Source organism: Pyrgilauda ruficollis, unplaced genomic scaffold, assembly GCF_017590135.1.
Source record: "Pyrgilauda ruficollis isolate IOZ18807 unplaced genomic scaffold, ASM1759013v1 scaffold23, whole genome shotgun sequence".
Classification (NCBI taxonomy): Eukaryota; Metazoa; Chordata; class Aves; order Passeriformes; family Passeridae; genus Pyrgilauda; species Pyrgilauda ruficollis.
Window position 1 is genome coordinate 15,040,725 of NW_024522539.1, and position 26,469 is coordinate 15,067,193.

A 26,469-nucleotide genomic window follows, 5' to 3' on the forward strand; every position below is an offset into this window, starting at 1 on the left:
TTAAAGTAAAACAACATTTTATTTGTTTTATTAGAAACATTGCACAGAGAGGCAGAGCTTTTCACAAGCACGTGTGAGCCCCTGTCTCCCTGGAGGGTTAGTGTCTCTGGCTATACACTGTTAGGACCTTTGGCAGAGCCAAGCACAGCTGCCAAGAGGGGCATGCACAGCGCAGGGGAGCGAACTGCAGCAGGGCTCTGGCAGGGAAAGGGCAAGCCAAGGGTAGCTAGGAAATTCAGGTTTTCTAGGATTACAGTAAAATGAAGAGCAAAAAAGGCATTTCTCTGGACTTGGGTTTCTTCCATCACAGTTTTCAGTCCTCTCCACCACACAGGTTCAGCAGTGCCCTCTGGTAATCCCCTTTTGTGTCTTGCTGTAAAGCAAGGGAAGAAAAATACAAAATACATATTAGGAAACAGCCACAAAATGTAAAAGCATACGAATTATATTCTAAACCTGTGGAACAGCCTAGGATTCACATTGAAGCCTTCTCAGCCTGGAGGAGACCATCTTGACTGAGTTTTACTCATGTGTGAAGTGAAATTATTTAATCATTCTTGCAATACAAATGCAAGGCCAAGAAGAGAGAAATTTGGGTATGAGAAAGAGTAACACAACCAAGGAAAGCTGAAGGACTTGATTCTGCTCTGTCTCACTGATCACTGCAAAAATCATTAACCAAGGGCACTATTAAAAAAAATTGCTAATAATCTACAATTGACACCTTCAGGAAAAGACTCTGGGTTAAGATTTTGACTCAGCTTCCTCTACACAAGTAATAATGTAGCATTTGCTGTGGTGAGGGTGAAGATTAGCTTTGAAACAAATGCACAAGCTCTTTACCTGTGCCCCAAGTTAGACAAAACCTAGCACCTGTAGCTCCTGTCTAATCCCAGAAATGGACAAAAGTCACTAGCTAAAGAGCCTTCTCTTTGAGCACTGAAATGAAAAGGAGTAACAATTTGGATGCTCTATTTTCATTCAGCAATCACAGAACAATTGTCTCTTCTTTTGATCTGAGGATAGGGATTAGTGAACAGAATTTTGCTTCAGAACACATCAGCTGATTGCACAAAGCCCACTTATACTGTCAAGTGGCTGACAGGAACTGTATCAGCTGTAGACTGAAGATAAAGGTGGGTTTTCCCATAGTACATAAATAATACAATATTCTCTCTGTGGCCTCTAACACACCTCCCATGAATTCTAGTGGTACCACGAATCCAATGAAGACTGCTGCAAAGGCTCATGATATAAAACTAAAGATTAAAAACTTGCCTGGATGAAATAATAGAGAGATTTTCCGTATTTCCTCTTGAATTCACTCTTGATTTTCAGCATGTCAACCTCGCAGCGGGATACCATAATCCTGATCAGGACCTTGTCCCGGGTTCCCTTGCCCTACAAGCAGACACACATTTAGAGCTGCAATAGCTGAAATGTTACCATTAATTAATGGTAGGACAGCAAACTACAGGCAACCAAGATGAGCAAGAAAAGATACAATTAATTAAATCTTCTAACGAAGGTCATTATTATGATCCAAGAATTTGAGCATGAATGTACCTTTCTCATCAGCAGGGTTTAACCAACTTTCAGTCACAAATTTAGATTAGCACTTTTGGTTCACCAGGTCTTCCTGGAATCACCTAATGCCTGTCACCAGGTGTTTCTCTCTCATCCTTTTTCTTCACAAAATGTTTTGAGATAAATTTTATATCTTATTTTAGTATTCAATAAACAACTTTTTCTGCTATCAGCTCTTGGTTACATGCAAAATATGTGTCTAACTTTGCTGATTATAATCAACTGATCTAATAAAGATCTTTATAATGAGACCCTTTCCTACATTTCCCAATATCAGAGAAATCTGGATAATCCAGACTCATAACGGTTAAAGAAAGCTTTTGAACAATATTAGGCAATTGTTAATTTATTGACATGCCAGTCACATTTCATATGAACAGAAGTTCCTAACAATGACAACAAAGAAAAATAGTAGAAAGAAAAAACAGTCTTTCCTACCTTCATGGAATCATACAGTCTGTCTGCAAAATACAGCTGCTTGTTCTGAATGCACTGGACTGAAGAGAGAGACAAGAATAGTTAAATATCCTGCCCATACATGGGACACAGAATAGTGCAGCTATTTTTAAAGCTATGATAAGTAGTCAAAATAAGGTTTTCAGCAAAAGTTCCTCCAAAAAGGGGACACAGAGAAAATATTTTTATCTGACTCACTACTTAGAAGTCATTTGGTTTAGCTTGCGACTGAACCACAGATGCTCACATTCTTAGGAAGGCTTTCCTTCCATGAAAATGGCATAATTTTGTAATTGCATCATTTCAGAATGCCAGCCCTCCTCCACAGTTCCCCGTTCATGGTTCCACTTCTAGAAATCTCTTCTCTGGAAACACTCTTTGTATACTCATCCATGAGAAGCCTCCTTTTCAAGGCTGAGCTCTGTTTATACTCCATTTGCACTACACAGCTCTCAGTTCACCCTCTGAAACGGATTTTCCCCCAAAGAACTCCCTCTTAAACACAGTGACATCCTTGTTATCTTCACCTCATGGCACAGTATCAGCCTTACACCCTGCCTCCCTATTTCAGAGAATTCAGTGTCAAATCAGCTCTTTGATTAGCCCCTACCACCCCTCACTGCCTGCCTGTCTCCTCCTCTCACACACACATGCTGTTTTCTCTCCAGCCTATGTGGGTACTGAACAATTTCAACCTTTTTGTTTGCTTGGGGAAACAAACATTAAGCCTGTCTATCAAATAAAAGTGGAACTAACAGCAGATCACAACACACATGCATTTTCATTTTAATTGGAAAGCAAAGTTTGTATCTTGCAGAGGGCAAAAATAAGCTGCTTTTCAACATCTGCAATATCCTAAAATACACCAGTGGATCCAACAACACCAGTATGTCCAGCTAATTTCTCACCCAGAGTTTGAATCTAGGTCCTACCTTTATCATGATACATTGCAAGAGCCCTGAAAAGATCCTATATAAGGACAGTCTTTACTTCAGGGAAACTTACCAAGATTAAGAAAGGCATTCTCCAAATCTCCCTTAACCTCCTTCTTGATGCTCTCCAACATATCATATGGGCTGTAGCTCTTGTACCTGTCAAACACTAGCACAGAAAAGAAAGTAGGTGAAATCAAAACCAGACCAAGAACTGGAAGTAATAACCAACCAAAGCATGAACACAGACACAGGAATGTAGAGACACATGATTAAGAAATATCCATGCAAGTCCTTCTGAGAGTCTGATCTTAAATACAAGCAGAAGTTTGTAAAGGTCCCATGCTGTGACCTTTTTGTTTTTCTTGAACATCTCCATAATCTGGGAAAATACCATCTTAATCCTGTACTGGTATTTTTTGAAACAACTGTCATTTAAAGACTGAAAGGCTCTGGAAGTCTTCAAATGGCTTTTCCCATGTGCTGCTTTACAGTATCAGAGTAGCAGTATCAGAGCTGCTTTTGGGTCTTCACTGGCAGATTTAAGCACATGATATAGCTAAGCTACCCTGGCACAGAGGTAAAAGCTAAAGGACTTCTCAAGGTATCCTGCATCCATATTTTCTAGGTTTGTAACATCTTTGTTTTCAGTGTATGTGATATATAATTGAGCATTGTTACATCTATGTAAAAAAGAGCTGTACACACTTAAAATGTGAGATCAATACATCCACAGAAACAACTAGATTTTCTTTAAAAATTAACACCTTGGACATGAATTAAGATATATGAGACCTCCTATGTTTTTGAGTGCTTTTCACAATCATTTCAATTGTACCTGGGACAAAATCATTACCATTTTGTTATAACTTTCTCTTACAGGAGAAAAAAAAAAATCTGTCTCTTGAATAGTACCTTTCTGCAGGTGGGGAACACTTCTTTCAGTCATAATGTTGATCCACTTGGGGACATCAGTTCCCTTTCTCTTCACACCAGCATCATAGAGGTCCTGGGGTTAGAAAGAAAAATAAAATCACAAAAGATCAGGAGTTGAATGAGAAGCCATGGCAGATGTATACAATTTCCTTATTGGAAAAACAAGCACTACTGGAACTCTCTGTCTGTGGGAGAAACACACAAGGACACGTGGTTGGGCAGGTTACCAGGACAACACTTAAGGACCTACATCTGACACTAAGACTAATTGCTTTGTATTCACCTCTGGCTACAGCTTTACTCTGTATTTAGCTCTGTTTACCTCAGCAGAACTGCTCTTGACAGATGCAGATGTAACAAACAAGCACTAACAGCCACTAAGTTCACTGCAATGGATGCATTTCCTTCTGTTAAAGGCTCTCTCCATGTATCTAAAGGAAATAGCAGAAAGCTTCTGTATAGTGGGTAAGTACTCTGTGAAAACTGATACCTGAAGGCATCAGGATTGCAAGTGGCAGATTCACTGACACCACGCAAACATCACTGTGCAGGACAATCTGAAATACACACACCTACTTCACAAATGCTCTCCACTTCCACAGTATGTTTATGTTCAATATCCCCCAAAGCCTGACCTGACAACTGGAGATATTTCATGGTCACTACCAGCACTTACCCTGGCATCTTGGTCAATCAGCTCATAATCAATCACAGAAGTATCTTCACACCTTTTGCCCTTCAAACAAGATATCAGCATTTTAGAAAGGTTTCATAGAAAGTAAGCAGTTTGCTATACATATATACAGGGTTTTTTTCTTTTTTTAACCTGAATTTGCTAAATGAGTAACTGTATACTCCATCCCCATTATGAAGGTAATGCTGTGAATGCTGCATTTTTGTTATGAATGAATATTTGAATAATTTTTTCCCCCCAAAGGTCAGTAAAACACAGGGAAATTTAAGAGTGCATCAGAAACCCAATTGTTTCACTGGCAGCCACCACTCAGGCACACTAGAGCAAGTGGGAAACCATGAACAGCCCTACCTTGGCCAGGGCAACCATTAGCTTGCGGAAGTCACCAGATGTGTCTGATATGATGTCCTTTTCCAGCTCTGTCTTGTACACTAGAAAACAAAGAGTTCTTTTCAGGCAAAGGGGCCTCTCACAAATACTCATTTGCAAGAAAAAGGGCTGCTAATTACTGTGTTTTGTGCACATAAACAGCTACATAAATCTAAGTCAGGTGTGGAGGACAATGAAAAGCCCACACTTCCCTACATCAAACCCAGCATTGCTACCAGCTAGTCATGAGCTCCATGCAATCAGTCTCTCATGGAAAGCTTACCAAAAAATTTAATTTAGACACAACTTGTATTAGTAGCAAATAGCCTACAGTCTGTTTGCTACCAAGCAACAAGATGCAACTATATAAATCACACAAATATCCAGAACACCAGTACAAAATAGCAGAGAAACAAAGCAGATTTAAGTTTGCATTCTAATAATGAAATTCACACTGAGGGAAATTTATCCAAGTAATTTACTGTAAAAAGACATAGTACATGGAAACTTGCAAAGCAAACTCACTTTCCCTGTAGACTCTGTTGATTTCACTGAGCTCCTGGTTTGTTCGGGAGCAGATGATTTCAATGAGTGTGTCCTCATCAGTTCCCAGCCCCTGCAACACAAACGGGGCTCACTTAGGAGCTAGCAATGAACAGGAATGCTTAAAAGGTTTAAAAACATTTTATGGACATCTCTTCTCCCCCACTCTAACAGCTTAGGGATATTTTTTACCAACTGCTCTTGAGAAAAAACAGATGGAATATTTCTAGTGGCTTAGAGGTCCTGTAGATGCTCTCCCTGGGCAATGTGCATCATTTGTGAGTGTCTAACAGTGGCCTCCTCACCAGCATAACAGGAGAAATTCTGTTTTATCATGGCCTGTGTGATTTTTTTCTACCCACTGGGAGCAAGGGAAGAAACTCCAGTCTTATCCTCCTGTTAGGATGCTGTTTGTTAAGCCCATCTGTAACACAATGTCATTTTTCAGGTGGCAAAAATGGGCGTAGTTTCCACAGGATTTCAAGAGAAGTAACATCCTGGGGAAAAGTCTCATGCTGCAGTCTTGAACGTGTGGAAAACAGAGGCAATTATGAGGCAAAGTACCCTTTGGGTAAAATGTCTCTCTTGAAGGGGCAAGAAAGTGGGACAAACCAAAAAAAAAGAAAAAAAAAGAGGAGTAAACCCAAGTAATTTTATTAACATGGCTTAAAGCTAAGAGAACTAGAAGAGCTTTCCACACAATGGCTCTAATAAGCATCTGGGGAAAAAATGAAAAAATGAAGAATAGGAACATAGATAATTTTCTAAATATTTTTGAAATATTTTCAAGAATGTGTAACAGAAAAATAATTAACTCCTCAATGATAACTTCGCTTTCCTCAACTCTGATGCCAAAGTCATAGCTTGTAATGTATCAAGCCAAGCTTAAGCTCAGGCAAATTCAGAGCATTGAGAGGTTTTGCTAGTTCAGACCAGGTCAGGAGTAATGGGAACTCCTTGGGAGCTGGGAAAAGCAACCCATGGAGAGCATAGAATATTCTATATTTGGGACTACTCTGAAGAAATTGCTTGGTCTTTATTCCCAAACCCCAGACTAGTCTGAGTCGCAATAAATCATGGATAGGCTGTACTTAGACCAGGAGAGGGCAGCATCTGATTACTCAAACAGGGCATTTGGCCCACAGTTGAAGAGTTACCATCTCCATAGTGGGTTGGTTTTTTGGGTTTGGGGATTTAAGGAGGTTTTTTGGGGGTGGTCAGGGTAGTGTGTGTGTTTATGTGGTGGAGAGGGTGGTTTTGTTTCCTTATTTGTTCATTAACTCCTTTTTAATCATCTGGAGAAGTTAATTAATTGGTGTTATTGACATGTTCTAAATTTCAGACATAGTGCTTGTCTTTAATTCTTCAAAAAAAAAAAACAAAACAACTTGAACAAGGACATCCAGAATGTAAATGATGATTAGATATTATTGACATGTTCTAAATTTCAGACATAGTGCTTGTCTTTAATTCTTCAAAAAAAAACCAAAACAACTTGAACAAGAACATCCAGAATGATTAGATATCATAGCTACAATTTCCCAACCTTAGCTTGCTTACAAAGGTGACTGCACTGGCATGAGCACCTCTCAAGTCTTGTTTCAGTGGCCTGCAGAGCAGATTTTTCTTTCTGCAGAGACTGCTTTTGATTCCTCATCTTCTACATAGAGCAGCTCTGGTACAGGATGTTCTTTCCAGATCAATGATATGACCCAGTAACTGGAAATTACTGTTTAAGCCTATAAATGCCAGCAGAGGATCTGATGGCTCCTGCTAACAGCTACTCTCTTAAAGGTTTCTCATGCTATGAACCTGTGCCTTGTTTGTAAGAGCAGTCAGCAAAGCAGCCAGGCTGTTACTCCTGAACTGACAAGAATTAATTTTTCCTTAAAGAGAGGATTTAATTAAGAGTTTTAAAACCACACTGTTACATTATTTCTCTCATTTTGGATGCCTTGCAGCTGGATATTTAAATGGTAGCACTAAAAAAAAAAATCAGTTTGAAAATTATGGCCCTGGATATGAAGTCCATGTTCTTTCCCGAGACAGTGACATCAAATCAACAACGTTAAATTTCAAAGCTTATTTACCTTCATGGAAGCTTTCAATTCAGAGGCATCATACTGTGCTGGTGTCTTCAGCAAGCCCAAGATCACTGCCTCCAAATGACCTGAGAGAGCAGACTTGAGTGCTGCAGAAAGCTCCTGTAAAATAGATGGGATGATGGAAGAAAAGAAATTAAAGCTCACTTCTGATCTCCAGAGAATTTAACCTGCAGGGCTCTAAGTCTCCAAGCCTGCAGCAGTGTTTCTTACACAACTGACAAGAAAACAGAAAAATAAAGAGCTTTCTGGCTGTGAAAGCCTAAGAAAGAAATTAGGGCAAAGGAATTTTTTTCTAATCCTCTGAAAATAAGAAGAAATGCACCAGTGTCTGACACAGTGTTGGAAAGCACAGTGCAGACATGTCTGAACAGCTTCACTCCAATCCTGAAGCAGTGATGCTTTGCTGGAGCTAATAAGCACAGATGGACCTGAGTTTGACTCACTGTGGTCACTGCTTCTCCATCATACTCCCACAGTTTTCCCAGCAGCACTATATTATATGTGGTTTTCCTTCTTATCCCAGCCCTTTACTAGCTGAGACATTGGAAAATTGACTGCACACTTACTCCACCATAAGGCCCAGCTCCCAACCAGATCTCTGAGGAGATAAAAAAATCATCCCTGAGCACTGAAAATTATGCCTGTCTTCAAAGAAACTATCAGAAGCTTGTGGACTAAATCCCTATGGTTAACTGCCAGTCAGCCCTAGAAAAAGAAACAGTCAGGGATGTTCACTGCAGAGGATGCAAATCTGCACCAGTCAGAGCCCATGTCCTCGTATGGATTTCAGATGCAACCTGAATTATGTTAGTTACCAGCTTCCCTGCAGTGCAGGTTACAAAGCTGAAATCCCCAGGATCAAGTCTGGGGTTCACACAGATCCATGTATTCCCTAAGCTGAAGTCAAATCTGTAGCATTCAGAAGAGAATTGCTGCATTTCAGTTGCTGGTTTCTCACTATCACTGAGCTGGAGAGGCAGGGGAAAAGGGGATAGAGAAAGTGACCTCAGCTGAATTGCACAGAAGTTTGTACAAGAGATAATGAGCCCAGGCCTTCAGTTAATTTCCAGAGTCACCCACTTAATCCAGGGCACTAATTCATGCTAATACTGTGTGCACCTACTGCATGGATTGACCAAGGGAGGAAAGGGGTTTTGGGGCATCTGGCTGCTTTAGACCTAGAAACATTTTAGTACAACCACTCCATGTGGGATACAATGTTCCAGCCTTTATTTGGGTGAAAACAGATTCTTCAGAACTGCCACAGGAAAGACAGTACATATCTCTGTAATAAATTTTAAGAAACAAATTGCTCAGAGAAGTTGTGGCTGACTTATCCCTGAAATGTTTAAAAGGCCAAGCCAGGATGGGGCTTTGAGCAACCTGATCTAGTGGAAGGTGTCCATCTTGGGCACCTACAGTCCCTTCCAACCTAAACCAAGAGTTTCCATCAGACACTGCTCATCAAGGAATTAAAATAGAGGTAGACTATGTGACATTTAAAATTATGATCTCTTGATAGATCCTGCAACACACAAAGCAAGCAGCCTAGTACAGCACAACACATTGCCAACAAAATCTGCACAACTGCTCGCAAAGAAAACCATCAGACACTGTCCCTAGAAGATATACCTACGTGTCTTTTCATATCCCACTTCCTCCTCTCTTGCCTCCTCACATGTTTATCTGAGTGGTTTCTACTGCACATTTCCATTGTTTATACGACTGTTTTATTCTTTGGTACTTGTTAAACTTCTGATAAATTCACTTTGTTCTTGGGTCGCAGCAAGGGAAAAAAGTGAGAGAGAAATAAGAAAAAGTTGCAGATTTTCTTGACCGTGCATTTTTGTGGTCATGCAGAACATTTAACAAAGCTTTAAGTGACACATTTCATGACTGGGGTCCATTATGTGCAGATTGTCCCAGTGTCCCCAGGGCAGGAGGTGCAGGCGTGTGCACACATGCACATGTCCAACCTGGCCGTGCCTCTGCATGTGCCTCTATCAGTCATGCAGAAAAGCTGGTGAATTCCCAAAATTTAACTCTACATTTACATTTGGGCTCAGATGAGTATTCTGGGATGCTACTTGAGGACTACCATTTGGGGTCTGGCAAACCTGGAAGAGATACATTCATCATAATCTGAACTCTATATAAAGTTTCCTCTTTTTCACTGGCATGAAGATTCTCAAAACTTCAAAAGAGAAGAGCTCTTGCCTCCCAGACAGCAAGACTCATTTTGCAGAATTCTGCATACATCTTACAGATTTCTCTCCATCAATAGATCAGTACCTAAGGTATTTCTGCCAGGATAATCTTCAATGACAGTTCAAATCATCATACATCACTATTTCACAGCCACAGTGCTCATAGCACAACTGACTGCAGTCCTTTCTCAGCTAAGCTAGCTGTGTGAACAGAAACAGAACACTTCCCTTATGCTGTCTTTAAAAAATAAACAAAAAATCCAACATCCCCCAAAAAATATAAACCAACCAAAAGAAAAAAAAAAAATCCCCTAAAGCACCTCTTTTTCATTCATTCCTTCAAATGGAGGCACTTCATGCCAGTGACTCCTCAGTATTTTCAGCACATTTCACCAGGGAATCCTGTGGGTCCCAGTGTGATTTCTGAAGGTGCTAGGAAACCACCATCTCCAACAGACTGCAGTCCCAATTGTGCATATTCAACATATTTCAAAGTTCTACCAGTCCTAAATTGTAACAGCATGGACAAAGTAGACGCATCTTGAATTTCACTGGAAAGACAAACCCTGAAAAATCTAATTGTCCGCAAGAAAAATATTCAATAATTACTATTTCTTCATATTTTACTACCTTTTTGGTTCTCCTCTGATAGGCAAAAGCAATGTCCTGCCTCTGTTCATTGCTGCGGTTTGTCAGGATGTTGATGATGGTGACCTCATCCACACCTACAAAGACACAAGACAGAGAGTTAGAGAAGATTTCTTGTCCCTGTTCTTGTATCAGGATGCTCCCCAATACTCCAAACACAGCCCACGTGCTGTCTGGAGCAGAGCTCAGCAGCTTTCACTAGTTAATGTTCCTCCTTCCCTGGCTGGGGGAAAAAGCCACCAATTAGAGTCCAGACTGCTGATGGGATGCAGATCTTTGGACACACCTCAAAGTCTAGTTTGTGACCAGCTTTGCCACTCTGTCTTGTGCTTCACTTATGTGTCTGTGCACTACTTTTCAAGCACTCAGAATTCTGCAAAAAGCTGCTCAGAAACACAGACTTTAAAACTTGTACTTACTAAAGCCTGTCCTGCCATTTTAGTGTTTTTTTTCAATTAAGACTTCTGAATAAAGCAGTTATACTTTCTATTTAAGTCATTTAATCCATCACTCCAAACACAGAAACACGAAAATAAACCAGTATATTTAATTCAGTATGTTTGGTTCAAAAGACAGAAGGGATTTTTGACACTGGAAGAATTAAGTATGTGCTCCTTCTTTTTGAAATCACTGGAAGATCCATGCTGAGCTGCAACTGGCACACCTAGAGGATGTGGATGCCCAAACTCCCAACTTATCTTTTAAGTAAGTGAACTACACATCAGCAAAGGTTTACTTTCAAGGGAACCATTCCAAATCCATGCACTTCAGTGCAACTGCCAGCTTTTGAAGCAAACAGATGGCTCTAATCTAGAGGGCAGAACAAGCCCAGATCTTCACTTGAGCTCTCTTTGTTTAATAAAAGTATTATGAATCACTTCTTTCACACTTGCACATCAGTGTAAAAGATGATTTCTTGATAAAAAACCCCGGAAAGTAAGGACTGGATCAGCAGCTCCTAGCAGGACTCAGATCCCTGCCAGAATCCAGCTACGTTTATTTTCCCTATTACCCAAAGTGACCTGAAACAAAGAACTGCAACTGATATTATAAAAATAAATCATATAAAGTAGGAATCTTGCAAAAAACCTTTTAGCCCCTAGCTGCAGAGTCTAAAATTGTAAGTCTATTCCAAAAATTCTCTCTCTTTCTTCACCACATTTTTCATGATGAAATACTACATTTGGTAGCCTCGTGTCCTTAGCTTGTGCTGAGGCAGACCTACATTAGTGCTCTTATTCACACAAGCTTGGCCTGCAAATGATGCCATAAGGTCCTGGAAAGCATAATGTGTCTAAGTTACAAACTCTGACCTGAAAACAGGCTGACTGCACATTTCAGCCATAATCTACTCCTGCACATTTTAAAGTGTTCCCACATTATAAAAGAAAACAAATTCTCCCTGTCCAGAAATGACCACACACAGACATTGAGCCTTTCAGCTGTTGCAGGCCCACAGTACAAGCCAATGTCTTTTTAATAAATTCTGAATTTAAACCATTCTTGGCATTCAAAAAAGCAAATGACATTTTCAAGTTGTACCACAATTGCTACAGATTAGAAGCCCACAAATGACTGACTGCATCCAAGTTTCTCATACACATGCCATGGAAATATGAAGCTAGCTCATTGCTCTGGCATTCAGTGGAAAGTAAAGGCTTGTACTTCATTCACGCTGGGGAATCATGCTGCACACACAGGATGCTGACTCACTGCTGCTGAGGTGGGGCAGAGTAGGACAGCAGCTCCAACACTTTCCTTTGCTGTTTGCTAAAGTCTCTGAAAGTTTCAAGGCAATGAAACAGTTTATTTTCAAATTTCTTCTGGCTAGGCAGATTTTATCCCTGCACTTCTATCAATGGGGAATGGAAAGAAAAATTCTGCTTAATAACAGCTTTCCTCATGAAAGAGGCAATGTGTGGTGGCATTGGTAAGATCACACTGTTGGAGCTCAGTCAGCAAAAATGAGGAAATGAAAAAGAATGGGGCCAGAGGGAAAAATTTAGATAAAACAAGATCATAATTTCAGCTCTGCTATTTTGTTTAGCAAGGGTTCACCAAACCCAAACCACATTGCAATGAAATATTTCTCTAGTGACAGTTTTAATATTTGGAATATGTGACTGATGCAGTTTGATGGATTTCAGGCACTGCCCTCTTTCACCAGCAAACCAGCAGATATCTTCTAAAAACTTTTACTTCATAGTCTTAAAAACTCTATCAGAAGTTATGAGCATGTTGGATATACTACATAAACAGAAGTTCTTTCTCTAAGATTGAACAGACTGGTTTACATGTCATCATTGTTTTAGCAATTTCTGGGTATTACGAATTTATTACAGATCTGTTCTAAGCCCTTTCCTACAACAAACCTGTGCCTGAATTCTGCCAGCCATGGAATAAAAAAGTATCCCATGAGACCTCAATAGAAGGCTGCAAATAACAAATATTCACAACCTAGTCTGACAAAATTATTTAACAAGTACTTGAGACACAAAAAGTGTCAATGCCAGGAAATAACTCTGAAACAGGAGAGGCAGTTCAGCAGTTGTCTTTGCTACCAGAAAAAAAGAACAGGAAATCTAACATAAGCCCTGTTACTGCTCTTCCAGATAGTTTCTTCTGCTTGGGTTCATGTACATCAGCTAATCTATACAGAGAGCACAGTAGAGCATTATACAGAAATTAAACAGCTTCTTGTCCTATGCAGCAAAAAGCCAACCCTTACAAAGGACATGCCAAGGCACTAAATGAATTTGCTACAGAAATACTAAAAAGCAAAAAAATGAAACATAGCATTTATCCCAAAAGGAACAAGCCAGAACTTTAACAAGTTATTTGCATTATGCAACCTCTAGGTTGAACAATTGCTAACTACAAGGTTTTATGTGACCTGGAGACATTTTTGCACATTTCCCTTCCTAGGCTGGTGGATATATAAAAACCCCCTGCATTTAATTCAGCTCCACTCAAAGCCCTGCAAAGGGCTGGACAATGTATTTGTGCAGTATAGTTTTTGCAGGTAGATCTAAGCCCAAATAAACACATCACAGTATTTTCCAGAGGTCCCCACAGATTAACAGATGGCTTAGCAACCTCTGAGGGATTAATCTGAAGAGTGTGAACGAATGCTGAAATATTTAGATATTACATAGAGCAGAACAGTCACACACTCTGCTCTAGTTCTTTTCCCTAAACCAAATATACAGCTGTTGTTCAGGCAGTAAAATAAGTTTTAGCCATTTTACACAAGAATCACTAAAATGGAGATTCATGACTCTAATTCTGGGAGTTTCCATTACCATATAATAATCACCATATAATTATTTATATGGTAACTCTCCCAACCTGGCCTGCCCTGATGGCAAACACCAGACTTCAGGCACAGTTTATATAAGGTATAGCCAGAGATAAGACTCCACAAGATATCACTTCCAAGGCACTGCTGTAATTTCCAAGATATTGGAAAGACTGCTTTGGTGAGTGTGAAATACAGGCCCATTACAGCATGTACAGACCTCCATTTCCAACACCAAGAAAGCCCAAGGGTTCAGATACCAGGTGTCCTTTATCCTGTAGAGAGTAAAGCCCACCAAATGGTTCTTACATGCCTGGGATTTTTTTAAATTTTTTTTTAAATTTTCAACCACAAACCAGTTGCATATATTTACAACTTATTTACAATGTATTTACAACTTACCTTACTCACTGTTTTAACATGAACAAGTCATATTCCTCTTCATCACTCTGTGATAACTTACACTGCTTATTTCTACTTCCCACATCCAATGCAAACTAATTGCTACAGAAATGGTGATACTTCCTAGGAAAATGGTAGCTGCTGTGGATGTAGACAGCCTGTTTATTATGGGTGTTATATTTTTAGTTCAAAAACTACTTAGATATTTCCCAGAATTATTTTAAAACTTGTTCTTGCAGATAGCTCTTTACATCACTGTTCATAAAAGCCAGTTCTTTTCTGGATGAGTTGGAATATTCATTTGAGGAATACCCTACATATATTTTAGAGAGCTCACATTTTATCAAATCTTCTGAATTAGCAGATGAAAACATCCTGTTCCAAAGCATTAAAAGTGCAAGGAAACAGTACCTGGAAGAAGGGTCATAACACTCTCATACTTAATTTCCCACAAGAATACTTCCATTGTGAGATTCTTTAGGGTGGAAATCTGGTATCAAAACCATAAAGAGATTTTCCCTTTAAAGCCGCCATCCCAGAATAAGTTCTGGGTAACAAACTAATAAGCAGAGAGAAGCTCAAGCCCACAAACATGCAGGTCCATGAGTAAGTTCCTTATTATTCCCTCAGAGAGTTGAAAATCATCTCTCTACTGAAATGTTTCCATGTAACTTAACTGCACTGCTTAATTTGCTGGGAGAAAGTGGAAAGACAACATGAGCCTGACTTTCCTGACTGGAAAAGCTTTTGTACTGCCTAGGAGATTGCAATTTCCTTTTGCAATAATTAGCAGCTCGAGAGTTCAAATGTGTGAGTTTGTACCTACCCTGAGAGTCTCATGGTGTATTTGAAATGTCTAGATTTGCCCTATAATCAGAGCTGCAAAAAATTATAAAGTCTAGACAAAACTCTACATATATACAAAGCATCTGCTGCCAAACCTGATGATATATATATAACTCTCACATCAGGGAATTTAAAAAAAAAAAAAAACAAGCCATAAATGATTCAAAATCAGAACTGAACCCTCTTTAATAAGGAATTTCTCTAGTTAAATTAAGAAATCTTGTGAAAGAAAGCCTTGTGCTTGTTATGGAGGGGATATATTTTACATTTTATAGCAAGTCAAACACAAGCTTTGCTGGCACTGATGGAAGACTTAGCATTTCTTTCTGATGAGAAATTATTTGGCTTTTAAATTTCTCTCTGACATGAAGGCAAAAGAGTTGCTGGTTCCAGCGACGCCCAGCTGCTGCTCCTCTGGCCTGGAGCAAGTGTGGAAAGCATGGCACTCCCTGTCCCAGGACAGGACAGCATCACAGCCCCAGGAGTGCCACCAAGGCATTACTTCAGAGCTGCAATTCACACTCCCTGCTCTCCTGATGCTTTCAATATACCAGAGAGAAGCCTATCTTAACATCCCAGCTCTGAGAAGCTCACATTGCCCTGCCCCTGAATACTGCAAACTCATTTCAGAAACTAGTTTTTAGGACCTTCTTTGACCCCAAATTAATACCAGATAAATGGTTATTTAGTTCAAAACCCAGGATAAAAATGTTCAAACCACCCCTATGCAGGTGTCTGGAGAGCTGAAAGGAAGAAGAAATGTCCAATCCAATAATCCAGTAGAAATCCATGATTCAAAGCCCACTCCCAAAGGAGCTGACACTTTATTCTCAAGTGGCAGAAAAGAATTTGAAATACTGATGAGTCAAGAGAGGAAAAAAAAGTGACAATCTCAACAATTCATGGCTACAAACTCAAAAGCATATTCAAAGCATGCACTTACAGGGTTAAAAATCTAACTTGGTCAAGATTTCAAGGACTCCAACTCCTCCTAAAGTAGGTATCCTTGAGCAAGGATATCAAAATGCCAGTGTTGACAGCCAGTCTTGTTCTGGTTTTTACAAGCCAGCCTTCCACCTTGCCCCAGGATGGCAGCCCCAGCCCCTGTGCTCACCTTTGGTCTTGATGGCCGTTTCCAGGGCCGCAGCGTCCCGGTCAGCATCGAAGTTGGAGTAAGCCTTCACTGTGGCATATGCACTTGGAGGGAGAGAATGCTGGAAGGACAAGAACAAAAAGTACAAAAAAAACCCTTCAGAGTTCAATTGTGCAATGAATATAACACACGGTTACCTGGTACTTGGCCCAGTGTTGTTTAAATTGGTAGTTTAAATGCAAGAACTACCATCAGGTATCTGTGAAATACCTGGATTTCTCCCAAGAGCCACTGAAGTCTCTTCTCCTCACGTGTATTGCCTAGAAATCCACTCACAGCAGTGCTTATTATAACACATAATATATACAAATATATATTATATTTATTGCAGCAAAAACCCAACACCTTCCAAGTTTACTCACTAAACTTCAGTATTCTAAAATATGGAATTTTCTCGCTAGATCTGAAGGAAAATGACTACAGGAAGCTAATTCCAAGAAAGTAAAGTCTACAGTAGTTTAGATTTGAAGTCAATATTTTACTTTTGATTACAGGCTACAAATAATAAAGAAAAAATAAGGAAATAGAAGATTAACAATGATAAAGTCAGAAAAAGTTTTGTGCACTGTCTCATGAACTTTAAAGATAACACCAAAAAAAATCTATTTAAGGCCATAGTTCTAGAAAGCAGAAGTTATTAATAATTTTAAAAAAATTCTCAGCCTCCATATCTTTGCTTTAAGCAGCATGAGGCTTGCAAAACCAAATGACATTTCAAATTACTACTGCTAAGAGCACAAGGACTTGCAGGTAAACTCAGTTATTAAACAGATGCAACATTTTCCAAGTTACCAGATTTTATCAGCTGTTTATCATGGTCCTCTCCTGAGGATTATAGCTGCAAAAAGAGGGTGACCAGAACAGAGATTCAACTCTTCTCAGCTGCTTCAGTGTGAGCTAACAGCTTGTTATCACCTCCCAGGGGAAGGTTAAATTAAACCACAGATTTTCATACAAGCAGCTGGGTAATATTCACAAATCCCATTCTGCTGAGTTCAATTTAGAAACCTAAACCTCTGGCAGAGAGGTAGAGCTACTAGCACCTGAAATTGCCACAGCCATTTCCTAAGTGAATGAACAACTAAGCTTTCTTGGAAAAGATCCCCAGAAACTTTTGTTTCCATCTCTAACTCCAAAAGGAAGCTGGGTTCATGAACAGAACTAAGCTATCCTAATATGCCTGGAAAAATTTTTTACATGCAAATTTTTAACAGGAGCACTTTGAACTAAAAAAATTCCATGGTTTCTGACTAATTTTGACTCTATCCCTGTAGAGGTCGTGCTGTTCTGTACAGATTCCTCTGGCAGCTGCCCCCATGCCTTCTGGAGACAGTCTGTTTTATGCTGTGGAGATGGGAAGTCAAAAAAGCACCAATAAACTGAATCATTTTCTTTTGTCTCTTACCATCAGTTCAGTCCAGCAAAGTGGCCCCAGTTTGGCCCAGAGCCACACCACAAAACACAGCCTTTGCTTTTAGTGGCAATGGAAACAGTAAATGGAGACATGCAATGCAGCCTCAGAGAAATCTGTGTTCCTGAAGATTCCTGAGCCAGGCATCCCCCATCCTGGGGCACTGCTCACTGACCTGCCCTCTGCATCATCTGGAACAAGTCACCTGGTGACCTCAGCAGAGCTGGGTACCTCTCCTTCCATCCAGCTCCAAGTATTTTCTGAGTAATTTGGATGGAGTAGTTTACTGTAAAGATGATAGCATACACTAACAAAATACACAGCATATTTGCAATTTGGTGCCCATTTTTCCTCTGTCCCTCCACTCAAGGCACGTACCAAGTCAGAGTGAGTTTCCTGACACCTGACAGGTCTCATCAGGGTGACTGTCTATGAAAAGCAGTCATTTAAATTCCAAGCTATTTAATTACTCTGGTACACTACTGTACCACAGTACTAGTACTCTGTGCTTTCACACAAGACAGCTTTCAAACTGACTTTCCATTTAGTTCAGTATAAAATTCTTCACAATGTGGCAGCAAAAGTCCAGATAATGTGCAACTGCACCACCTGTCTGGGCCAAACTAAAGCAGAGAAATTGGTTTTCCCCCTATGCATTTAGTGTGCTTCAGAGCTCCTTCACCTGCTTCCTCTGAGCTTGAGAAATTTAATCCTATTAGGAAACATGAAGGAGAAGCAAATATCACTAACAGCTGCAGAGGCTTAATTTAACCTAAAAACACCAGGATCTTTTCACAATCTCTTCATCTGAGTATTCTGAGAATCTTTCTGTACTCTTGTGGAGAGATCCAGAAACTGGGAGCACAGATCAACCTCAGCTCAACTCCGTCCTCTCCTGGAAGGAAGGAAGGCTGAGGCAATCAGGTCCTTCACCTTCACTCAAATCAGCTGCTGTACCACTGATGCAGAGCACAGGACAGCACTGGGGTTCAGCCAGAACCATTCTATACCCTCAAGGTTAAAATTTTGAGAGAAAAATTGCTGGCCCAACTACTGTGTTTAACGTCAGTTAATTTGCTAAATCATTGCTTAGAGGAGCTGGTCTAATGCTGCAGAGCTACACAGGCCAGCTACTCAGTAATTCTGGCTTCCAACTTAGAGCACCAACCAGCTGCCTGAGCTGTCTGACACTGTGCAGCAGATTTCTGATGGAAATGCTGCCAGGGAACAGTATTCAAATCTGACTTTTGCAACTACTTGCAAGAATCAAGGAAGAAGCATTTCTGCCCTTGAGAAGAGATTGCTTAATTATTATTCCAAAAGTAATTCTCCATTGAAACACACAACCAGGAAAGCTGAAGACTTGACTGGTTTTGCACTACAAAACCAGTTTTACTACTTACCTACAATGCACTGGCCAGTTCTTTGCAACAGCTCTTCCACAAACATAGTCTGGTATAATTAATTTCGCAACAAGTACCAAAAATTGGCAAAAGATTTGGTTGTACCAAGCTCAGACCCGCAGCTACCAGCTGTAAGATTTATATGTGTAGCAATTTCATTAGGAATGTGATGAAATAATGCATGGATAGGATTCACTTCCTCTTCAATGACAATCACAGAACCAGAAACCCATGGCATGATATGTTGATACCACACTGGTAATCTACCATCTAACTGCAACTCAAGAAATCAAACAAAGACTGTGGCTTTCTGGTTTCAATAAAACTATAAACCAAGTGCAGATGTGGTGGAAAATACACAATCAAAACTAAAACAGAAAAGGAGAAAATAAGTTGGAGAAAATAATTTTTTTCAAGAGCTAGTTTGGTTTTGGTGATAACCATTACAGGAATTAGATCCCCAGTATTTTTGTTCTCATAATGTTCTCCACTTTTAACCGGGGGAAAAAAAAATTCAAAGGGTATCAGCAAAACTGAACATATTTCCATCTCCTGTTCTCATCCTTAAGTGACTTGTTGCTTTGGAAGAAAGAGGAACACAGATGCAAAGCAGCCATTGTTTGCCCTGTGATGTCTTTGATAAGGCCAGCAGGAGGATACTGTGCTGCTGGCCAGTTAGAAGAACACTCATTAAATCATATAACTGTCCTGTGGTTTACAGCTGGTTTGTGGATGAAAACTGGTCATTGCTGATGAGATTTTTAGCCAATAAAAGTTTAAGAGATGTGTGGAATCTTGTAAACTGTACAGCTCAGTACAATTGTGGATGCAGAGTCCTGTAAAAGGAACAAGATGAGACATTTAAGTAAAACAAACTTTTATTGCTTAGATATAAGCAATACTTACATCTCCTTCAAGGCTGAGCTTGCTTAAAATTTCATGAACAGTGGACATCTTGAAAGAATGCTGGAGGAAGAGAAGGAAAAAGACAAAGTAGATTTAAATATATTTACAGTTACTGAGTGTGTCCCACCAGTCTTGAAGCACTGCAGCACTTTCAAGTGACACAGCCCAATGGATCGGCTAATACCAAGCAGGAAAGAAGATTTCAGAGTTTCCAAGCCACACCACCATTAATAATGTAACAACAAGAGGTCTTCATTCCATTGTACAATAAAAATTCCTTAAATAAGCATTTCTGCTGCATTTTAAATACCCAGACAGGGATTTGAGAAATCTCTGCCTCAGAAACAGAGTTGCCTAAGCTGACAACTCAGTACCAGGAAAATTATCCAGAAACATTATTGCTTGGGCCAGCTCAAAGCCAAAGAACAGCAACAAGTAGTAGCATTTAAATCACATGCCCAATTCCTCAAGTACTCAGGAAATGCAGTGGAATTATTTCTTTTCTTGCAGGCATTTCACAAAACCATAACCCCGTTTAATCTTTAACCCTGGATGCTGGATCTTGTGGTTTTGTTGTAGCTGTCCAGAACACTTAGTAACACGATTGTCAGAGATGAGGTAGTAAGGACTACCTTAAAATGGTAGCTCCAAAAAGAAGAGCCATTGTGGCGAGTTAGTATCAATGCTCCATTGCCAGGACCTGAATAACATCTTCCTTGTATATGCAAATAACCAGGGAAAATCCCATCCCTGAGACAGATTATATACATGGCAGAAATAAACATTGATGTGATCAACTTATATTACAATATTTTGCCTTTTTTAAACTCTGGATTCTGCTCAGGGAGCTTGTCAGAGCTGTATTACTGTTTTAGTGAAAGGGTCTCTCGGCTAAGGAAAGCTTTCCCAAAGGTTGCAAGCCAGGGCCAATATTTAAAAGGCTTGATGCATTCCCAAACCCCCACTCTCCCGTTCCTCTAGAGAAAGAACAGACATTGCTACTCACACTGCTACCCAGTCACCCAGGATGGCACCTGCAGCAAACATTATTTGCTGTTAAAATGAAAGCTTTTTTCCCAGGACCTCTGCAGTCCAGCTGCAGGGAGCATTATCAAACAGGGGAAAGAGCTGGCTTAGGAGAGGACAGGAGAAAGGGCAGCAGCACCTCCAAACCAGAGAAATTGCACCAACTGCTAAGTGAGCCTGATACCAAAAGCCCTGTTTTCAGCTGGGTGCCACGCCCTTCATTCCACACTGTCACCGGCTCCCAGGCCAGCTCCTTGGCTCCATGCCCCCCAGACAACTCCCAGCTATTGTGCAGCCAGTCCTGCCTATGCCCTTTCAGCTGGTTTTCAGCTGGCTTTTAATCCTCCATCAGTCACTCTTCTGATAGGATGGGGCTTTCCTCAGGACCAGCCACCCAGGCCAGTTTCCCAGAGAAACCAATCTCCTCTCCACTCAATGACCAGTTCAGAGCTTGGAAAACCAGAAAAAGTATGAAATAGTTTCTTGATAATGGTGGTCTGGTTAAAACTCTAGGAAAAAGTGTTTTGTTCTTGTTGTTGTTTTCTTTGTTTGTTTGTTTTAGCTCCTGTAAGGAGAAAAGGAAAGAAATCTTTTGGCAAAACCAGCTAGTGCTACAAGAATAAAACACAGCAGCAAACTGTTATTGCTATTATTAAAACTATTATTAAACTGCTGTTATCTCACATTTCCTCACTTAGAACACAGAAAGAGAATCTTACATCTCCTGAAACAATCTAGGTTTAAGTAACAAAAGCAAATTTACTTCAACAAAAAATAAGATTCCAGGGGAAGAAAAATAAGACAGAGAATAAAATGACAGTCATGCACTGATATATTTGAGAATAAATTTTTTTTCAGGGGTAAAATCCAACCCAGGCCTTTAAAGACAGGCTGCAGAAGTTGTAATAAGCTGTTACCTGCTGTTGGCATTATAAACCATGCTGGGTAGAGGGGATTGATATATATATTTGAGTTATGAAATTCCTAATGTTTACACTCCATAAAATGAAGATCCTGTGAGACCTTTGTACTCTGACAGTATTTCAACTATTACCAAAGATGAGCAACTGAAGTCCTTTAGTCTTTCTTGTCACAAAGAAAACTCCAGTGAGAGCTGAGGCAAAGCAACTGCAGCATAACCTTTCACATGAAAAAAAAAAACCAAAATCACTGAACAGCTTTTTGCAAGACTACTGTTTCTAAATCAATTAAAAACCACATGGGATCAGGTTTGTTGGAACAAAACACTTGATCAGAGTCCAGGAACAGAACTAACACACCCTCACACAGAGCTGGAACTCCAGGTTCATATCACCAGAGCACAACAATGCTATAGCAACTGACTGCCCATCAACAGCAAGCTGGAAAAAGAAAAAAAAAAAAATTGAGTTCTTGCAAGAATCTTTGCAGAGAAAGATTTTTTTACCCAGAGAACAAACACAGCTGTTGTCACTGTAAAGCACTCGTATTTGAGAACAGACTCTCACTGTTCTCTGATGGACTGATTTTATCTGATGTAGTTTTGACAAGTTCTGGATGGGTTTGAACATGTAAAGAGAAAATACTTGCACTAGCCTGTTCTTCCTTACACTGGAAAGGAATCAAGTTTTACCTTCCAGCTGTAAGCTAATACTTCAATACCTTAAGGCAAGTTTCTGCAACCAATTTCCAAATGCACATTACACAATCCCCAATCATATTATTCTGCTCAAACAGATGGCATGTTTTGACCCCAGCTCTCCCAGAAAGCACTGGTTACAGGTCTGTTATTATACTGGCCCAGTCTCTATTCACCAACTTATCCCTGAAACTCCTTGGTAACGGAAGAATGTGAGTTTAAAAGCAGCCCCATATCCTGATTTCCAGGGCCAGCTCACACACATTATGGAAAAAACCCCTGGGTTCCATGGAAAATTTCAGGTATGCACAAACAACTGCATTGCTCAATAAGCAGAATTAGCATTTTAAGAAGCACTCATTATACCAGGCAGAGATATGAGCAAAGGGTGTTCCCAGACATCTGAGCCAAGGAAACGGCATCCCCGGAATGAGAGAATGGAAACTCTTCCACTTGGAGCACATTTGTGTTCAAAAACTAGGGCAAGCCTGCTAACAGAGATGAGGGAGAGTGAGGAAGACCTGCAGCATCTGCTGTAAATGAAACAAGGGCTCAAAAACATTCATTCATATACAGTGCTAAGCAGGAGTACAAATAGGCCAGGCTGCATCTCCCCAAATCACCCAATAAGGGTTAGCACATCATTTAAAGCCACTATTTGGAGAAAAAAAAAAAGTCATCTTCTTTAAAGAAAAGCATTTCAAAACCCATTAAACTGCTCTACCACAAACATACTTGAACCATTTTCTTCCACAGACATTGCTAATAACTTAGAAAGTTCCATTCCAGGAAGATACCATGCACATACAAAATTAAGGACTTTTGCTTCTTCAAACTCAAGTTATTCCCACTTTTGAGACTTTACAAGAAAACCTGTTTGTGTTTGGGGTTTTTTTTGGTTCATCAAGGCAAACTATACCAAATATTGGCCAATGGAAACTCTACCCACTAGGGCTGTTTATCAATACCAGCTCTAGCAGCAGAAGGCACACACAGGGATAAATCACTCAAGGGCACACTGGTTCCAGAGTTTTTCATTCTGACCTGTACATCGGGGTCTGCACCTCTGTGCAGCTATAGCATTTGAACATGAACATAAGAACTCATGTTAAACAGAAGTAAAGCTGCCACGTATAAGCACACAACCCACTTCTGCATGACTATGCTGAAATCATTTCACTTCTCTTTCAGTTAAAATACCTGGCAACATTCCTCTGCCCTACCTCCCCTCCTCCCTCGAGGGGGAAGTGGTGTCCGAGCTGACTCACAATCCAAAAGGCAGCAGCAGGATCCCCGCAGTTCTGCTCACGGCCGGGCAGGGTGGGAGGCAGAGCCCCGCCCAAGGCTGGCCGTGCGGGCAGGGAGGAGCGCGGGGCTCCGCGGCGCATCGCGGGGGAGCGCTCGGGCACCGCCCGGGGAGCGCTGCCCAGCCGGCACTGCCCTGTGCCCTGTCGTGCCAGCGGCGGCGCCTGCAGCGGCTCCGGCAGCCGCGGCCGCACCCCGGGCAAGAAGGGAAAGGAAGAGAAGGGGCCGCTGTCCCTGGCGGGCTCGGGGCTCCGCCGTGCCTGCGGGAGCAATTCCAGCCTCGCCCCAAACGAATGAACACCGCCTCCAGCGAGCCTGGCTGGCCGGCACAGCTTCTCTGCAAGCTTCCGCACCGAGAAGCGAACTCACAGTAACATGGTCAACCCAGCCGAGCCTTCGTATACCTTAACGACAGAAGAAATTACTATCTGGGGAAGTTTGGCGAAGTTTGGGACCGGTTCCTCTCCTGAGCGCTGTCGCCACACCCAGAGTTGCTGCGGGCCGCACGAAGCGCCCCGAGGGCTACTTCGCCCGCGGCCGCACAGTCCCACCGTGGAACCGAGCACAGAAAGTAACAGGCGGGCAGGGCCGGAGGAAGAGGAGCCGGGAGCGGGAGGGCGGCGGCCGCCGCAGCCACCGCCCCGCTCCGCATCCTGCCGGCTCAGAGCCCGCTTCGCTCCCGCAGCAGCGGCGGCTCCCGCAGCGCGACCCCCGCCCGCAGCCCGGCCCGGCCCCGCGGCGCTGCCGCCTCCCCCGCTCCTGCTGCGCTGCCGCCGAGGGCTCACCTGGCTGGGGCGGGCAGGGCGGCTCTGGCGGCGACTCGGGCGGCTCTGGCAGCAGCTGGGGCCCGCGGCAGCCCGGGCGGGGTTTTGTAGGGCCGGGCGGGTCCTTCCCGCCCCGGCGCCCCCCCGGCACGGCGCTGACTCACCCGGCCGCGCCCGACTCCGGCGCAGGACGGGGACAGGGATGGGGTGGGCAAGGGTAGGGCAGGAGCAGCCTCTCCCTCCGCACCCGTGCCCCGCCGGACGCCCGGGGGTTCCCGAGGTTGCGGTGACGCCGGGAGCAGTGCACTGGGCTGCAGGGGTCGGGGCTCAGCCCTCAGCCCCCCTTCTCCACCTGCCCGCTGGCCGCCCACCTTGCAGATGCGGCCCCGTACGCCGCCCCCCAGCCTTCCCCGCAGCGTTCCCGGGGCAGCAGGTGGTTGTTTGCAGCCCGTGCTTTGGGTTCGTCAGAGCAGCGCGGCTGTGACAGCGCTGGGGCCCTCGGGGCAGAGCACAGCAGCCGAGGCCCAGGTGCCCGGCACAGAGCCTGCTCCTCGAACGCCCCCGCCCCGGCAAGCCGGGCACTCCCTGCCCTGGAGTGAGAAATAGGCTTTTACACAGCAAACCACGATCCCCACAGTGTGCAGGTGGGGCCCAGCCTGCTTCCCGCAAGCCGCGCTCAGAGTTCAGGGGTATCTGAGCTGGGAGAAGCCTAAATGACGTCTGGCACAAGCAATAAATGCTGGAAGAATGAGACACAAGCTCTGCTCTGAGGCTGACTCATTATCATGCTCAGATAACCCGAACAGGCCTACCACACCCAACACAGGGAAAGGAAATCAAAGCTTCTCCTAGCCCCAGTAGTGAAAACTCCAATTATACAGTCCAGGTGTTACACTTGTAACAAAGGAGAAATATTGTTTAAAAGTATTTGCAGATCTTCAGTTGGATCACTTGAGATGACTGTTACACCTCAACAGCATGAAGAATTGACATTAAACACTGCAGAAAAAAGCAAGCACTCCCCACTCCCAGTACAAGCAGTTATTCCTGTAACTTCAGCGTGGTTTTCTTAATCCCTGCAGGTGAAGAGATGTACATAGTTCTTTCAAGAATATGTGGTCACTCAGTCGATTTGATTCTGCAAAGAGAATCAAATCTTGTCTCTGCTAGTAGAAGTATTTTTTGTAGGCATAGACAGGGATGGCAGACATGGGGTGAAAAAGTTTTAGGCTTAGCCAGGTGCATAAAAACAGTGGTGGCGAAAGCTGGCAAACACAAAAAGAGACAAGAACACAGGCTGAGAGACACAGGCTGCAGTTCCTGGGGTGAAACAAGATCAGCAGTACAAAAAGGGAGAAATATTACGAAATACTACACTTGACTTCAAACATGGAGGCAACAGAGTGGACACATGAACTGGTCATTCCAGAAGGTGAAAATAATGTTAATACACCTTTTCTGGTTAAACAGAAGTGACATGAAGGGGAGAGCCACAGGAAAAGACATATCATGGAGCAGCATTTTGTCAGAAAATGTCAGTGCCAATATTGCATTAGGTTGACACATTAGCCTTGTTTTTGGCAAGGCCACTGTGGTTATTATTACTCTGTGTATTAAGGAACCTGTATTTCAAAATTAATTCCTGGCTACCCCACTTCAACCAGTGTCTGTCAGTAGAAGTTAAATAATTTCCCACTGCTTTTCAGGTTTTTTAGGAAAAAAAATCACTGGCAACTTGGAAATGTTATTCAGAGATCAAAAATACTTACAGTCCTAGAAGTAACAACCATTCTGTACTGCAGTATTCATTAGAGGCTTTAAATAGGCAAATGCAGCCAGAGAGCCAATTTGCCTCCTAAT

The 26,469-nt window shown here is 41.9% G+C and overlaps 1 protein-coding gene across 3 annotated transcripts; it reads right to left on the reverse strand.

The window, feature by feature from the left end:
* Positions 1 to 24,739, reverse strand: ANXA2 (annexin A2). Of its 3 annotated transcripts, none has more exons than XM_041469205.1 (13): positions 24,631 to 24,739; positions 19,897 to 19,956; positions 16,138 to 16,237; positions 10,460 to 10,554; positions 7,608 to 7,721; positions 5,500 to 5,590; positions 4,957 to 5,036; positions 4,588 to 4,647; positions 3,891 to 3,984; positions 3,049 to 3,144; positions 2,026 to 2,084; positions 1,279 to 1,401; positions 1 to 373 (listed from the first exon to the last, which is right to left on the reverse strand). In XM_041469205.1, the coding sequence occupies exons 2-13, from the start codon at positions 19,942 to 19,944 to the stop codon at positions 314 to 316; spliced, it is 1,020 nt and encodes a 339-aa protein (XP_041325139.1). In that variant the 5' UTR covers positions 19,945 to 19,956; positions 24,631 to 24,739; the 3' UTR covers positions 1 to 313. The 3 variants fall into 3 exon arrangements, with proteins under 3 accessions (XP_041325139.1, XP_041325141.1, XP_041325142.1); XM_041469207.1 differs by lacking the exon at positions 24,631 to 24,739 and adding an exon at positions 24,250 to 24,398; XM_041469208.1 differs by lacking the exon at positions 24,631 to 24,739 and adding an exon at positions 23,741 to 23,826.
* Positions 24,740 to 26,469: the final 1,730 nt, after the last annotated feature.